This window comes from Microcaecilia unicolor, chromosome 3, assembly GCF_901765095.1.
Source record: "Microcaecilia unicolor chromosome 3, aMicUni1.1, whole genome shotgun sequence".
NCBI lineage: Eukaryota > Metazoa > Chordata > Amphibia > Gymnophiona > Siphonopidae > Microcaecilia > Microcaecilia unicolor.
The window spans coordinates 251124403-251139580 of record NC_044033.1 but is presented as its reverse complement, the minus strand read 5'-3'; the positions used below and the strand labels follow the sequence as shown (position 1 = coordinate 251139580).

Below are 15178 nucleotides of genomic sequence, written 5' to 3'. Positions count from 1 at the left end.
GCTTGTCTGGTTGGATTGGCCCAGTTAAACCTTTCACTGGACTCATTAGAGTCTCTCCCACCACCAGTACATAGTACGGAATCCTGCTTGCCCATCTCACATCAATAGGAGGGTTTAGAGGTAGGGTGTGAGGAGGATGCTGTTTAACTTGAGAAGCTGGATTTTCAGACAGTGAGACAGTGTCAGGAAGGCAGTGAGTGGAAAGATAAGTAGATGGGTAGATAGCTTGGGCGAGTGGATAGATGAGTGACTGACTAAATAGATGACAGATGAGTAGGTGAATGATTGGATTCATGGATGACTGACTGAGTGATTGGATAGATAGGTGATGGATAGATAAGTTTTTGGATAAGTAGAGAGAATGGTGCATGAATGGATGACAGACGGATGGTTGGTAGATGAGTGATTAGGTAGGCAGATCATCAGATGAAGAATGAGCAGGTGAACGGATCAATGGATGAATGGGTGGATAGACAACGATGATGGATGGATGGTTGGTGGATATGATTAGGTTGGGTGGATGATGGATGGATGGTTGAATGGATAGGTAGGTGATGGTTGGTGGCTGGCTGGGTGAGTAGGTAGATAATGGATGAGTAGATGCTCAGTTGAACAGATGAAGGATGGATGGATGGATACATCGGTAGGGAAATGGATGATTAGTTACACCGATGATGAATGAACAGGTGAACAGTAGGTTAGGTAGATGATAAATGAAGACAGAACGGACAGTTGATGGACTGATGGTTGGAATTTACATGATAAGATTGATAATGAACAGTTGGGTAGATGATGGATAAGTGCATGAATGGACAGATAAGATGATGGATGGTTGGTTGGTTGGTTGGTTGGTAGGTAGATAGGTGATTAAGTTGGGTGGATGATGGATGAATGAATGAATGGACAAACAGATGTTGGATAAGTGGGCAAATGAATGTGAGTAGATAGAAGATGCATGGATGAACAGAATGGCTGGCTGGCTGGCTGGATAGATAGGTGGTAGACGGGTGGCTTAATGGTTGAGGAGGTACCTTGGAGGTCAGCTCCTTCATCCACATCAGCAATGAGCTCAGGGCTGGTGACAGAGACCTCAGCAAAGAGGGAGTCTGTATTACGTTCTTCATGATCATCTTCCTCGTTTTCCTTCTCTTTCTCCTTCCCCAAGTCTTCCTCTGCCTGCCACTGGGGTGCACTAAGGACCAAACACACACATGTAGCCCACGACTCAGGGTTAAGTCAGAAAATTCTGTTTCAGAAAATTAATCAGCACTCCCAATCATCCTACATCAAGACCCACCACTCAATATTATGACAGCCATCAATGTTGCACTGCTGTGTCTTACCTCTTTTTCAAATGCTCACTTGTCAACTCCAGCTCCGGTGTGGAGTTTATTATCTCATCAACTTTCAAAAGTCTCTCTGTCACCGAGGACCCTGTTAAAGAATTATAAAAATTAACTAATTAGTGAGATGTGCTGGAGCTGGTAACCCACATGGGAAAAAGTGATATTAGCATGCCATAGCGCCTATGTAGATGATGGATAAATGGGAGGGTAGGCGTTTGGATTGTTGGGGTGAGTTGAAGGATGTATGAGTGATTGATTAAATAGATCATGGATGAGTAGGTGAATGAATGGGTTGATATATGATTGGTTGGCTGGATGGATAGGCAAGTGATGAATGGATCAGGGTTAGCCCCAGGCAGATGGCTAGGCGTTTCGTCACAGATAAGTTCATGGGTAAGTGGATAGTTTGGTGCATGAATGGGTGATGAATGGATAGATGGATGGCTGGTTGGTGGATGAATGATTAGGTAGGCAGACAATCAGATGAAGAATGAGCAAGTGAATGGTTGGGTAGATGATGGATGAATGGACAGGTAGTTTGTGGATAGGTGATTAGGTAGATAATGGATGAGTAGATATACAGTTGGATGGATGAGTGGCTAGGTTGGGTGGATGATGGATGAATAGGTGAATGGACAGATGCAGCTCATATGTGCATAACTAAAGGTTGGATTTTCAGATTGCTCCATACCATCTTTGGAGCATCTTCGGAGTTTCTTTGGAGCATCTTCTTCTGGCTTCAGTTCATCCTGTAGTGTTTGGTCATTCACTTCCAATCCCGACTGCACTGGACAGCTGCTCTTGTTTAACACCAAGCCCCCCACAGAGGAGTCCGGGGTCTGGTTTTGGGACACCTCCTGAAGGAGAAAGCACAGAACATATGGAGGTGACCTCCTTCCCACATTGACCATCTCCCTCACCCCCCTCCCCCCAGTTAGACTGCTGCACCTTGGTCCTCACAGGTCTCCCACTAACCATCTCTCTCCCCTTCAATCTGTTCAAAATTCTGAAGCATCACTTATCTTCCGCCAGTGTCACTCACATAACCCCTTTCTTGAAGTCACTTCATTGGCTCCCCTTCCATTTCCATATTCAGTTCAAACTCCTCTTTACTGACTTACGAGCGCATTCATTCTGCGGCTCCTCAGAATCTCTCATCTCTTATCCATCCCTACACCCCTCCCCTTGAACTCCGTTCATCATGTAAGTCACTCTTATCTGTATCCTTCTCCTTCACTGCCAACTCCAGACTCCATTCCTGTCATGTTGCTGGAATACACTTCCTGAGTCAGTACATCAGGCTCCATCTCTGGAGGAGTAGCCTAGTGGTTAGTGCAGTAGACTTTGATTCTGGGGAGCTGGGTTCGATTCCCACTGCAGCTCCTTGTGACTCTGGGCAAGTCACTTAACCCTCCATTAACCATATATACTATGTAAACCGCTATGGATGTAGTTGCAAAAACCATAGAAAGGCAGTTTATCAAGTCCCATTCCCTTTCCCTATTCAAATCCAAACTAAAAGGTCACCTTTTGAGGTTTCTTTTAACTCTTATACCCCTTATTCACCTGTTCAGTACCCATGTCTGTTTTAATCATTCCTACAATAAATAACTCCATAAACTCTTATTTGTCCTGTTTGTCTATCTCAAACAAATTGTAAGCTCTGTCGAGCAGGGACTGTATCTTACATGTTTAGTGTACAGTGCTTTGTACATCTATTAGTGTCATAGGAATGATAAGTAGTAGTAGTATTAGGTACACAACATCTTAAAGCCTACAGAATTCTTGCAAGACGCCTTGCACCAACAGATAGGCCCTAGTTCACCTTTCTCTTCCCAAGATGTACGGTTCTAGCAACCCCTCTCCCAGTGGCAGATCTTTGCCTCACTTGACCTCTCCCCACCAACCCCCAAGACAAATTTGTATTGGCTACTTGGTCAACACACATGAATACAAAGGAACGAGACAAATAGAAGGCCCACAGCGTCCACCTATTCCTTAAAACTATAACCAGTGGCAGCAGAAATAACGAACTCACCCTATCCATACTGGAGGATTCTGGGCAGACATGGCAGGTGATGCTCTCCAGAGAGGAAAGGGCCTCTTGAAACTCCAGCAACGAGGTCTTCTTCTCACTGGTGGGATAAGCAAGAGGAAAGGGTTAGAGATCACTGTGACCCTCTTGTACTCTCTTTATTTAGGGCAGCCTGGGTAGGTAGGGCAAGAAGCTCCATCATCAGCCATGGGAATTTCACTTTGTCAATAGCAGAATCACCTAGAGCCAATGGAACAATTATGCACCCAACACATATCTGGTCATGCCCCCACCTTCCACCTCTCCACACAAATATAAGAGCAGTGAAGCTGCTCACTAGAAGACACAATATCCATGGACAACAGAAAGAAGGGAGTCCATGGACACAGGTGAACATTAAAAAGGAAGGGGGAGACAAGAGGGAGAGAGGACGGAACACAAAGAGAGAAATAGGAAATTGAATTATTAATAACTATATTTATATTTTATTCATTTATAAACTGCAATATGAAAAAATGTGTACCCAGGCAAGGCATAGCAAACACAAAATATCAGAACATTGGAAATGTAAAATGACGCTTTGAAAAATCTCCCTCCTGAAAACTGAAGCTCCCCCGATAAGCCCCTTGGCAATTAATTCCACAGAGTATGTGCCGATACTGTGAACTTGCATCTTTGCTGAGTGGAGGAGTGGCCTAGTGGTTAGGGTGGTGGACTTTGGTTCTGGGGAACTGAGGAACTCAGTTCCATTCCCACTTCAGGCGCAGGCAGCTCCTTGTAACTCTGGGCAAGTCACTTAACCCTCCATTGCCCCATGTAAGCCGCATTGAGCCTGCCATGAGTGGGACAGCGCGGGGTACAAATGAAACAAAAAAAATGCAACTCCCGGATGGGAACACCCCACCTTACTCTTGTCATGTTGTCGGTTGATTCCTTGGCCATTAAAAGTGTGAAATGTAAGGCAGTGGGATAGTTTGGAATTTAGGGGGTCAAATTGGAGGGCCCAAGCCACTGACAGCCTTAATTATCAGGAGCAATATTTAACAGTTTGACTTTCACCCCTGTTACCACAGGGAAACAATGATGTTCTCACAATCACAGTGAAAACTGAGCTCTGCAGTGAACCACCCGAAATTAAACAAGCCACAGTATTCTGGAAATATTGAAGCTTTCTGATCAAATACCTGGAAGGGGCCACCAAAGCCACATAGCACTAATCCAGAAGAATGACCACAAGGGACAGATTGCCCTATTTAATGCTTCCAATTCAAGAAACAATCAGAGTCGTTACACCACTTGAAGCTTGAAAGGAAATTTCTTGACCATATCGAATAGAAAGGCTTCCTTAATAAGCGAACCCTCCAATTTGACCCCCATATTCTGAACTACTTCCACTACCTTACATTTCACATCCCCAATAGCCAAGGAATCAACCGACAATATGACAGATTCAGGTGGTGTGTTCCCACCTGGGAGTTGCATTTGAGATGTCATGGCCAAGGAATCAACAGTCAATCAAGAGACTACTAACCCTATATCCAAAACCTCAGTTTACTTGCCCCTGAGCAAAGAGAAATTTACCTCAAATACTCATTAATCTTGTTCACCAACTTTGACAAGCCTCTTCCAACTGGAAAGGGAAAATGAGTACAAATGAGTACCTGTATATAATATGTAAGCCGCATTGAACCTGCTATGAGTGGGAAAGCGCGGGGTACAAATGTAACAAAAATAAATTAAATAAATAAAATGAACGTCATCGGCATAAAAATAATGAATCATATCAAGCACCTGTTGCCTACAGGGAACCATATATCTATTAAACAATGGGGAGGAGGGGGGGGGAATAATGTTGACCCCTATGGTACTCCACCATTATGCTTCTCTTAGCTCCAATTATCTATGTCCCAACTCTCACTTTCCATTAACTCTCCTACAAAAGTGATTGCACCTACTGATGACTCAGGCCTGTCGACTATCTACTAAAATACGAAGGTAGCAGAGAAATCCAACAGAACCTCTTATCCAGAACACTCAACTATATATCAACTAAACAGGATAATACAATGATGTACTGTATGAAACACAGTGGAGAAGTTCAACTTTATAGCGACCGAAGAGGAAAATACAACAGAACCCCTTATCCAGAGCACTCAATCTTGTTTCTACCAAAGTAGCTAAGATAGTTTCAGTAGAGTGATAATCCCTGAAGCCAGGCTGAAATAAGTCTAAATCCAATATAGACTCCACAGATTGAGCCGGGAGTTGAATTTGAGATGTCATGGCCAAGGAATCAACGGTCAATCAAGAGACTCAACCTTGTTTCTACCAAAGTGGCTAAGATAGTTTCAGTAGAGTGATAAACCCTGAAGCCAGGCTGAAATAGGTCTAAATCCAATATAGACTCCACAGATTGTACCAGGCAAAGGCCACCCTGTCTATGTCCATTGTCAAACACTCCTTTTGAGATCAGCCTATAATTATACATTATGTAATGCAAAGTCACACACCCATTTATAACCACATCTCCTTCCCTGGAGCTTGTGCCAGAATTACCTGCTCAGTGTGTGATTTAATCTTTTCTGTTAAATGTCATGCGTGTGGTCATATGATTATTTCACAGTTTTGTTTGATTTTATTTTTGTCTGTTTTGTTTTCGTGGTGTCATCGTACCTCGTAGTAGAGCTCTGCTGAATACGAATAATGAAAAATATTATTCGGCCGAATACGAATAACAGGCCTTGAGATTTAACATAACAAATCGTAAAAGAAGCAACGTGAAATCAGAGATCAAGTTTTTTTCAGTAGGATTTAGCACAGTAGAGGCCTGGATTATTCATATTCAAATTTAAATCACTAGTCGGGGCTGAATCGAATACTGCCCTACCTCATAGTATTATGGACCTTCTTAGGTAATGCGGAGGAGCAGGCTAGAAATGTCTTGAAAATACATGTATAATAAATGGATAATTAATTCTGTACCAGGTGAGAATCCACAATTAGTTAGCAGACCAAGGCCATCACCAGACTCTCAATCGTGTTGACTACTAACCCTTTTCAAATGAAATATTCTCTTTATTACATAGGCGGTGGAAAGCTTCACCTGCCAACCTTTTAACAGGAACCACGGGACTTGGGTTGACCCCCATCCTCCGTCTGATATTCTTCTCCCCTAGAAGAATCTCTCCCTTGCCGCCCCCTCCCCCCTGCCTCCCATTACTCTGGTGTATTGCCATCTTTCAACCAATCAGCTGCCATTTCCAGTACCCTCGTCCCCGGGGACCTCACTCACCTGTGGGGCAGTGGCGAGGAACGTCCCGAATGCCGAGCAGCTTCCAAGGACAGGGATCGCTGGAATCGAAGATCTTGGTAATTCTTCATCAACTGCAAGGGTTAAAGAAGAGGTCAGAAAGGGAGGGGCTGAAGGGCACAACCAGGGCAGTGCACACAGAGAATGTGGTGGTGGTGGTGGTGGTGGGGGGGGGGTCTTAGTACTGGAACAGCAGGAAGTGCTGCAGGGCAGGAGTGAGGTGCATTGGTACAGCTGTGTGTGAGGGTCTCAGTACTGGAATGGGGTGCTGCAGGGCAGGAGTGAGGTGCATTGGCAGAGCTGTGTATGAGGATCTCAGTACTAGAATAGCAGGGGGTGATGCAGGCAGGAGTGAGGTGCATTGGCAGAGCAGTGTATCAGGGTCTCAGTACTAGAATAGCAGGGGGTGATGCAGGCAGGAGTAAGGTGCTTTGGCAGAGCAGTGTATCAGGGTCTCAGTACTGGAATAGCAGGGGGTGCTACAGGGCAGGAGTGAGGTGCATTGGCAGAGCAGTGTATCAGGGTCTCAGTACTGGAATAGCAGAGGGTGCTACAGGGCAGGAGTGAGGTGCATTGGCAGAGCAGTGTATCAGGGTCTCAGTACTGGAATAGCAGGGGGTGCTACAGGGCAGGAGTGAGGTGCATTGGCAGAGCTGTGTATGAGGATCTCAGTACTAGAATAGCAGGGGGTGATGCAGGCAGGAGTGAGGTGCATTGGCAGAGCAGTGTATCAGGGTCTCAGTACTAGAATAGCAGGGGGTGATGCAGGCAGGAGTGAGGTGCTTTGGCAGAGCAGTGTATCAGGGTCTCAGTACTGGAATAGCAGGGGGTGCTACAGGGCAGGAGTGAGGTGCATTGGCAGAGCAGTGTATCAGGGTCTCAGTACTGGAATAGCAGGGGGTGATGCAGGGCAGGAGTGAGGTGCATTGGTACAGCTGCGTGTGAGGGTCTCAGTACTGGAATGGCAGGGGGTGCTGCAGGGCAGGAGTGAGGTGCATTGGTAAAGATGCATGTGTGTGTGTAGGGGGGGCAGCAGGGGGTGCTGCAGAACAGGGGTGAAAGAGACTAAGTAGGAGATTCCAGGCACCCGTTAGCCAGTTGTTCCTCTCACCTTACTGTGAGTCTGGGCCAAGAAACTGAGCTCTTTATTGAGAGCTGCCCTCTGCTCTTCCAGGCTGGCTACTGTGTGGGAGAGAAAAGATGAAATGTTAGGGGTACAGGGCATAACCTTATCCTGTCTGGACACCACTGATCGCTCTCAGGCTCAGCCTCTTCCCCGATGGACACATGTGAGCCTCAGCCAGCAGCACACATCTGCGTTCCTCAGGGGCAGGAAGAACGGCATCTCCAGGGTCAATGAGGTAAATCCAGGACCATCTGATCTAAGGTCATTCGATGGCAACCCCCATTCCCTGGTGGTGGAAAAGGGTGAGGAAAGGAGGGGGAAAAAACCCCAAGCAGGGCTTACTCTGGTCAGCGTATCCTCTCGCTTTCAGTTCCATGAGCTTCCTCTGGGTCTCCAACGATGCAAGGGATGCTTGGTACCCCCTCTGTTCCTGCTCAGCGCTGTCCTCCGTCTCCATGCACCTCTGTGTGGGGGAGGGGAACGACAGAACATCAAGGCCAAGGAAGAGCACGGAGGAGACCCTAGTTCACAGGGTAACATCATTTAGCCCTGTAGTGCTCTTTGCCCTTGCCCCACCCCACCAACAGCCCCCTCGGAGAATGATTCACCTCTCAGGGCAGCCATTATAAAACATACACTACATAATCTTTCTTCTCCTTGATCCCCATTGTAACTGAAACACATGTTCCTTATTCAACCACAATACCACCTGTATTTGTTTCTTTACCGGACTTGGCGAATGCCTCTATGGTACTATGTAAGCTACATTGAGCCTACAAATAGGTGGGAAAATGTGGGATACAAATGTAACAAATAAATAAATATAGTCCCACACTGCCCTTACGACATGAGTCCTGGTTCACCGAGGTGAACGCTGCCTGAAAGCACGCAAGTGAAAGTCCTCTTGTAATAATATCATCCCCAACTTGAAGCTTCCACTGACAGCAGCACCATCGGTTGTGATGCAGGGAGATGCAGTCTTACAGAAATAAGAGAGTTTTACAGCAACTAGCTGGCTAATGCCCGAGTCACCAGGAGAAGCAGCGAGTCGGATCTTGCATATGAAGTTTGGTTGTTAACATTAGCGTTCCCTCACTATGGCCACATAGAGCAAAATGCTTCACCCCATGAGTGAATTGTCTAGAAATACACCGGTAATTCTATCTCCAGAGAGGGTGGACCCTTGTGATAGGTTCTACCGAGCAGGCAATTCAGAAGGAAGAAAAGGGAGTTGCATCAACACAGAAAGACTCCCATCAAAGACTACGGAGGGGGGGGGGGGGGGGAGTTATCATTGTGGGCTACTGTTAAGACATGTTATTTTACTGTTAACCCCAGTTATTAGTAACTAGTCTCATTGCATAAAATAGCTCTTAGCCCATGTTGATAACTTCCCCCCTTAATTAAAGAACAAAGAAATGTCTAGAAAGTGAAATCTATTTATATCTAATAAAAGTGAACAAAGTATAGGACAATCAAGCCATTGTGACATCACTGATGAGGTTGGCGCTTATTGGTGGAATGAGGCATTATGGCATCACAATATCAGCTCTGGTTACCAGACTGAAACTGTTCACACTAAAGGGGAAGTTATCAATGTGGGCTACAGTTAAGATGGATTATTTTACTGTTATCGCCAGTTATTGATAACTAGTCCCATTTCATAAAATGGGACCTGTTGTAAAACAGCACAAGTTAGAAGAACCCATCTTAACAATAACTACACCCTTAAACTTGCCAAGTCCTTATCCAACCAAGGCCTTAACCCCTTCATCTATGCAGACGATGTAACAATATACATTCCTTACAAATCTAAACTGACAGAAATCACCAACAAAATCAAGATCAGCTTGAACATCATGGACTCTTGGGCAAATGCATTTCAATTAAAACTCAACAAAGAAAAAACACACTGTCTTATCCTCTCATCCCAACACAGCGCGGACAACCCCACAACTATCAACACCCCAGATTACATCCTCCCTATCTCAGACAGCCTGAAAATCCTCGGCGTTACATTGGACCGCAACCTAACACTAGAGAGCCAAGTGACATCCACAACAAAGAAAATGTTCCACTCAATGAATAGAAACATAGAAATATGACGGCAGATAAAGGCCAAATGGCCTATCCAGTCTGCCCATCCTCCGTAATCCTTAACTCCTCCTTTTCCTAAGCGATCCCACATGCTTGTCCCATGCTTTCTTAAACTCTGACACAGTCCTCATCTCCACATTTTGAAACCTGATACAATCAATGGTACTAAGCCATGTAGACTACTGCAATGGAATTTATGTGGGATGCAAAGAACAAACATTAAAGAAACTTCAGACCACTCAAAACACAGCAGCTAGACTTATCTTTGGAAAAACGCGATTTGAAAGCGCAAAACCCCTCCGCGAAAAACTACACTGGCTCCCAATCAAAGAATTCATAGCTTTCAAAATCTGCACTCTGGTTCACAAAATTATCTACGGTGAAGCCCCGGGATACATGACAGACCTGATCGACCTACCAACTAGAAACACATCCGAATCAACACGGACGTACCTAAATCTGCACTACCCAAGCTGCAAAGGACTCAAATATAAATCTACTTACGCATCCAGTTTCTCCTACATAAGCACACAACTGTGGAACGCATTACCAAAAGTCTTGAAAACCACGAATGACCACCTAAACTTCCGGAAAACACTAAAAACTAACCTGTTAAAAAGGCATACCCTACCAATCCAACTTAAATGCCTAATCTCTGCAACACAACCAAACTAAAGCACGTAATGGACATAACACAACTCTTCCGTTCTCCGATTCCCTATTGTGGCTGTGCCACATGAACTTGATCTTACCACAACATCACACTGTATTTGTTCACACCAGAGCCTGCAAAGGCCTCTCCGGTACTATGTGAGCAGTGGTGTGCTGGAGCGGGCTCTCACGGGCTCTCGAGAGCCGTTTGTTAAGTTTTTAAGAATTTTGGGAGCCGGTTGTTAAAGTAGGCCTCCCCATGGCTACTTTAACAACTGACTCCCAAAATGTGGGCTTGGGCCCCCTCCTGAATTCTCTTGTACTTTGCTAGCAGTGATGTTGGCCCCACTAGCCAAGTAAATAGACTGCTGCTGCTCCCTGTTTCTGACACTGAGCATCAGGCTGGGACTTTTCATGCAAGCACAAGAAGGTTCCATCATGCTGCTCAGAGCCAGAAACAAGCAGCAGAGAATGGTGGCAGTCCATTTATTGGCTGGTGGGGCTCGGCAAAGGTATGCCTAGCGTACCCGCACAAGGGAGGGGAGAGAGAGGCATGTATTTCCCCCCCCCCCCCCCCAAATTTCAGGGCCGGCTATGCCCGGAGAGAGAGCCCGTTGTTAAAAATTTACCAGCACACCCCTGTATGTAAGCCACACTGAGCCTACAAATAGGTGGGAAAATGTGGGATACAAATGTAACAAATACATAAATAAACAATACAGGAAGTGCTGCTCTACCTACACAAAAACACAACTCCCCCATCCTACCCTGCCCTGATATCTTTTACCTAACTGCTGTTTTCATACATTTTGCTACTTCGCCACTTAAAAATCCCACCTTTGCAAAAGGTCCCCACTGCCGCAGCTGCCTCCGAACAGCAGAATTTTCAGACGGGCAATGGAACAGGCAGAATATAATATTTCTAAAAGCGACTGAAGTGTTTTTCCAAGTGGGCTCTTGCCCCTTCCCCTCACCCCAAATAACATAAGGACATGCTGGATCAGACCAAGGTCAATCAAGCCTAACATTGCTCAATCCGGGTCACAAGAACTTGGCTGATCATAAGTACATAAGCATCGCCACGCTGGGACAGACCAAGGGTCCATCAAACCCAGCACCCTGTCTCCGACAGCGGCCAAAAGAACAAGCAATTTGTCCCGCCCATCCCAGAAATAGTGGATTATTCCCACGTCCATTCAATAACATTCTATGGCCTTTTCCTCCAGGAAGCCGTCCAACCCTTTTTTAAAATCCGCTAAGTCAACCGCCTTAACCACTTTTTCCGGCAACAAATTCCAGAGTCTAACTACGCGTTGGGTGAAGAAACATTTCCTCCGATTCGTTCTAAATTTACTACACTGCAGCTTCATTTATTTTATTACATTTGTACCCCGCGCTTTCCCACTCATGGCAGGCTCAATGTGGCAGGCAATGGAGGGTTAAGTGACTTGCCCAGAGTCACAAGGAGCTGCCTGTGCCAGGAATCAAACTCAGTTCCTCAGTTCCCCAAGACCAAAGTCTACCACCCTAACTACTAGGCCACTCCTCCACTCCACTCATCACATACCCCCTTGTCCTAGTATTTTTGGAAAGCGTAAAAATACTAGGACAAGGGGGCATGCGCAGTGGTGTAGCCAAGGGTGGGCCTGGGTGGGCCCAGGTCCACCGACTTTGGGTTCAGGCCCACCCAGTAGCAGCACACCTATGATGTGGCTGGCAGGGATCCCCAAGCCCCACCAGCCAAAAACTCCCAACAACTGTCCCTCCTGCATACCTCCTCCACCTGCAGCGACTGATACATACTGTTCACACTGGCCCCACAGCCTTCCCTCTGATGTGTTCCATTCTATGTGGAAACACATCAGAGGGAAGGCTGTGGGGCCAACATGAGCAGTGTGTATTAGTTGCTGCTCGTTGCCGGTGAAAATCTGCTATTTAAAAGGTATGCGGGGGAGGAGGGGATGTTTGAGAGACCATACGGTATGCAGGCAAGAGAGAGAAGACCAAATCACTTGTGGGGCAGGGCGGAGTTCTTCTGCCCACTCATCCTGGGCCCAGGCCCACCCAAAATTGGGTGTCTGGCTACGCCCCCGGGCATGCGATGAAGTAGATCTGTTTCTCATAGCTCATTGCCAGGAACGAGCGATGGCTCTCCCAAGCGCAAGCTCACTTTCTGCAAAAGTGGATCCATAAAGCCCAAATTGTCTCCGACTGACAAAACGGGTATTTCTATCAGGGCTACAGGCAGGGTGAGGTGGTCTGCAGGGCTGGCGCAAGACTTTTGGGCATCGCACGCAAATCTCCGCTCTTACACCCCCTCCCATTCATTTTAGACCCTGGCCCATCACTTCTCCTTCCAAGATGTGATAAGTAAACTCTACAATTTCATTTTTCATTTATTTGTTTTTTTGTACCCCCCCCCCCCCCCATTATCCAAAACATGTTTTGTTCAATGCAACTTACATGGTAACATTAAATATTATAACAGTAAACAATATACAATATAACATCATAACTAGAGAATGACAAGGGGACAAAGTTTGTCCCCGTCCCCACCCCATCCCTGTGGGTTCTGTCTCCATCTCCATCCCTATCCCCGTGGGCTCCGTCCTCATCTACAGAAGCCTTGAACACTTATGATTTTATATTTAAATCTTTTTATTAAAGTCTAAAAAGGAACAATATGCTGTGCAACTGTTGTGTATAAATTGCAAATAGAAAACAATAATAACGAGCAGCTATAATAACCCTCCTTCCCACCACCACCCTCTACCCTTCCAACTAGAAAATGACACAGGGACAAGGTTTGTCCCCGTCCCCGTGGGCCCCGTCCCCGTGGGATCTGTGCCCACCCTGTCCCCGTCCCCGCGTCATTCTCTAATCATAACAATAAACAGTGAAACAGAGAACAGGGTGAAGCTTAACACTTAAGACTTGGGTTAGTATTGTAACATTAGTTGACTCTGGAGAAGATGCGGGCAATTTGGGGTCAAGTATGGCTAGTGGGACAAGTCAAAATAGAAATTTCAGGACTGTGGGTAGGGTCTGTCATGATCATCCTACAAACATTGTATAAACATGCAAATTAAAATAAGTGCAGCTGTTTCTTCGAGTTTGTACGTTTGTCAGGACATTATTTTCTTTCGACCGCCCCCTAGAAGATGCTGCCCTAGGTGACTACCTGGGCTTGGCTAAAGCTTAGGTTGGCCCAGGTGGTCCGAAAGAGGTCGGGAGACCCCGTTAAGGTCTTGCCAGCACCCCTGGGCTCGGAAAAAGAGCAACGGAAAATCTGCTTACCTCCTCGGCGCGTTTCCTCGCCTCCCGCTCTTGCTCAAACTGCGCCAGTAACCGCTGATGGTCCTCGGCCAACATTTCCAGCTGCTCCTGCCGCTCTCTGGCTTGGACGCTGGCTTCCCCCAGTCCCTCCAGCACTGACACCAGTAAGGGCATCAGCCCCGTGATCGCCCCTTGTCCGTAGGTGCCAATAAGTTTCTCCAGCTCGCCATAAATACTGCCAGATAACGCCATCACCATCTCGTCGTACAGCTCCAGGCCTCTTCCCGGCTCCACGTCCTCCCCAAACACCTCTTCCAGACTTTCCATGGTTCAGGGCCCTTTAATCCTCTTATGGAGGGGGCAGAAGGGGAGGGAGGGAGAGGTTGGGAGAGAGGGTAAGGGAGCGTGATAGGAGAAAAGGGGAGGGGAGAAGGGTAGGAAAAGAGGGTGAGAGAAACAGAAGGGAGGAGGGGGAGGAGGGGTTCCCCCTTTCGCAGGCTGCAGATAAGAACATGAGAAGGGGTGTTTAATACAGACAGTGATATACCCTGAAACTATGTACAGGCAAATCAAAACAGAACAGACGGTGGAGGACGTGGGGAGGTCACGTACCTCGCCTTTCGATTACGCTCCCTGAGACAGGCGGCGCAGATTGCATCGACCCCTTGCCTCCACTCGTGCTCCGCTGGTGGCTGCAGCTGAAACCTCCCGGAAGGTTAAGAGCACCTCAGCCCCTACGGCCCATACCGGCTTTTCCTGTTCTCTGGGTGCCACATGGCACGCTCTCTCTCTCTCTGGCACTCTGCCTGTCCCTGCCAACAGATACACACAGATAGTTTTGAAATCCCAGCTTGTCATCTGTCCTGCTTCCTTTCAAACTTCCTGCTGCTGTCAGCTGATTTTCCTATGTGGTAAGAGTGTGAGAGGAAGAAAATACCTTCTCATGCCCGCCTCCGCTTTACCCTCAGCCCCCTCTGGGGTATCTGGGGAAGGGGATGCCCTCTGCCGGGGGAGGAGAAGGGTGCAATCAAACTTCACCTCTTTTCGGGAGCAAGTTAAAGTCCTCAGCTGTTGATGACAGGGCTGGAGGCGGGCAGCAAGTGACAGGCCAGGAGGTGGCACTCCTGTGAGCGATTCCTCATCAGACCAGTCAGCTCCAGTGAAGGAGAGGGAAGAGCCCAATCCCCAGCCAGGGGGCGGCCTCAGCCCTGTTTTCCTGGCTCAACCTCGGGTGGGGGTGGAAGGTTGTTGGGAAGGTGAGGAGGCGGAGAGGGCAGGATAAGAGGTACCTTCATGCCAGATCATGTGACAGCAGGCAGGACACCTGAGCTGTGCTG

The 15178-nt window shown here is 46.9% G+C and overlaps 1 protein-coding gene across 4 annotated transcripts in view; it reads right to left on the bottom strand.

Moving 5' to 3' along the window:
- The window catches only part of LOC115466497 (C-Jun-amino-terminal kinase-interacting protein 4-like), a 35447-nt gene extending 20495 nt beyond the window's left edge, over window positions 1-14952 (bottom strand). Inside the window, exons 1-10 of one of the 4 annotated variants that reach the window (XM_030197758.1) lie at window positions 14779-14951; window positions 14454-14653; window positions 13863-14339; window positions 8160-8280; window positions 7803-7873; window positions 6674-6765; window positions 3385-3481; window positions 2038-2203; window positions 1344-1434; window positions 1032-1192 (exon numbers count right to left, since the gene is read on the bottom strand). In XM_030197758.1, the coding sequence (XP_030053618.1) occupies window positions 1032-1192; window positions 1344-1434; window positions 2038-2203; window positions 3385-3481; window positions 6674-6765; window positions 7803-7873; window positions 8160-8280; window positions 13863-14168 (1105 nt within the window). In that variant the 5' untranslated portion in view covers window positions 14169-14339; window positions 14454-14653; window positions 14779-14951. Of the gene's footprint in view, window positions 1-1031; window positions 1193-1343; window positions 1435-2037; window positions 2204-3384; window positions 3482-6673; window positions 6766-7802; window positions 7874-8159; window positions 8281-13862; window positions 14340-14453 lie in introns of all 4 variants that reach the window. The other 3 variants (XM_030197759.1, XM_030197760.1, XM_030197757.1) reach the window with 3 other exon arrangements.
- Between the last annotated feature and the right edge of the window lie 226 nt (window positions 14953-15178).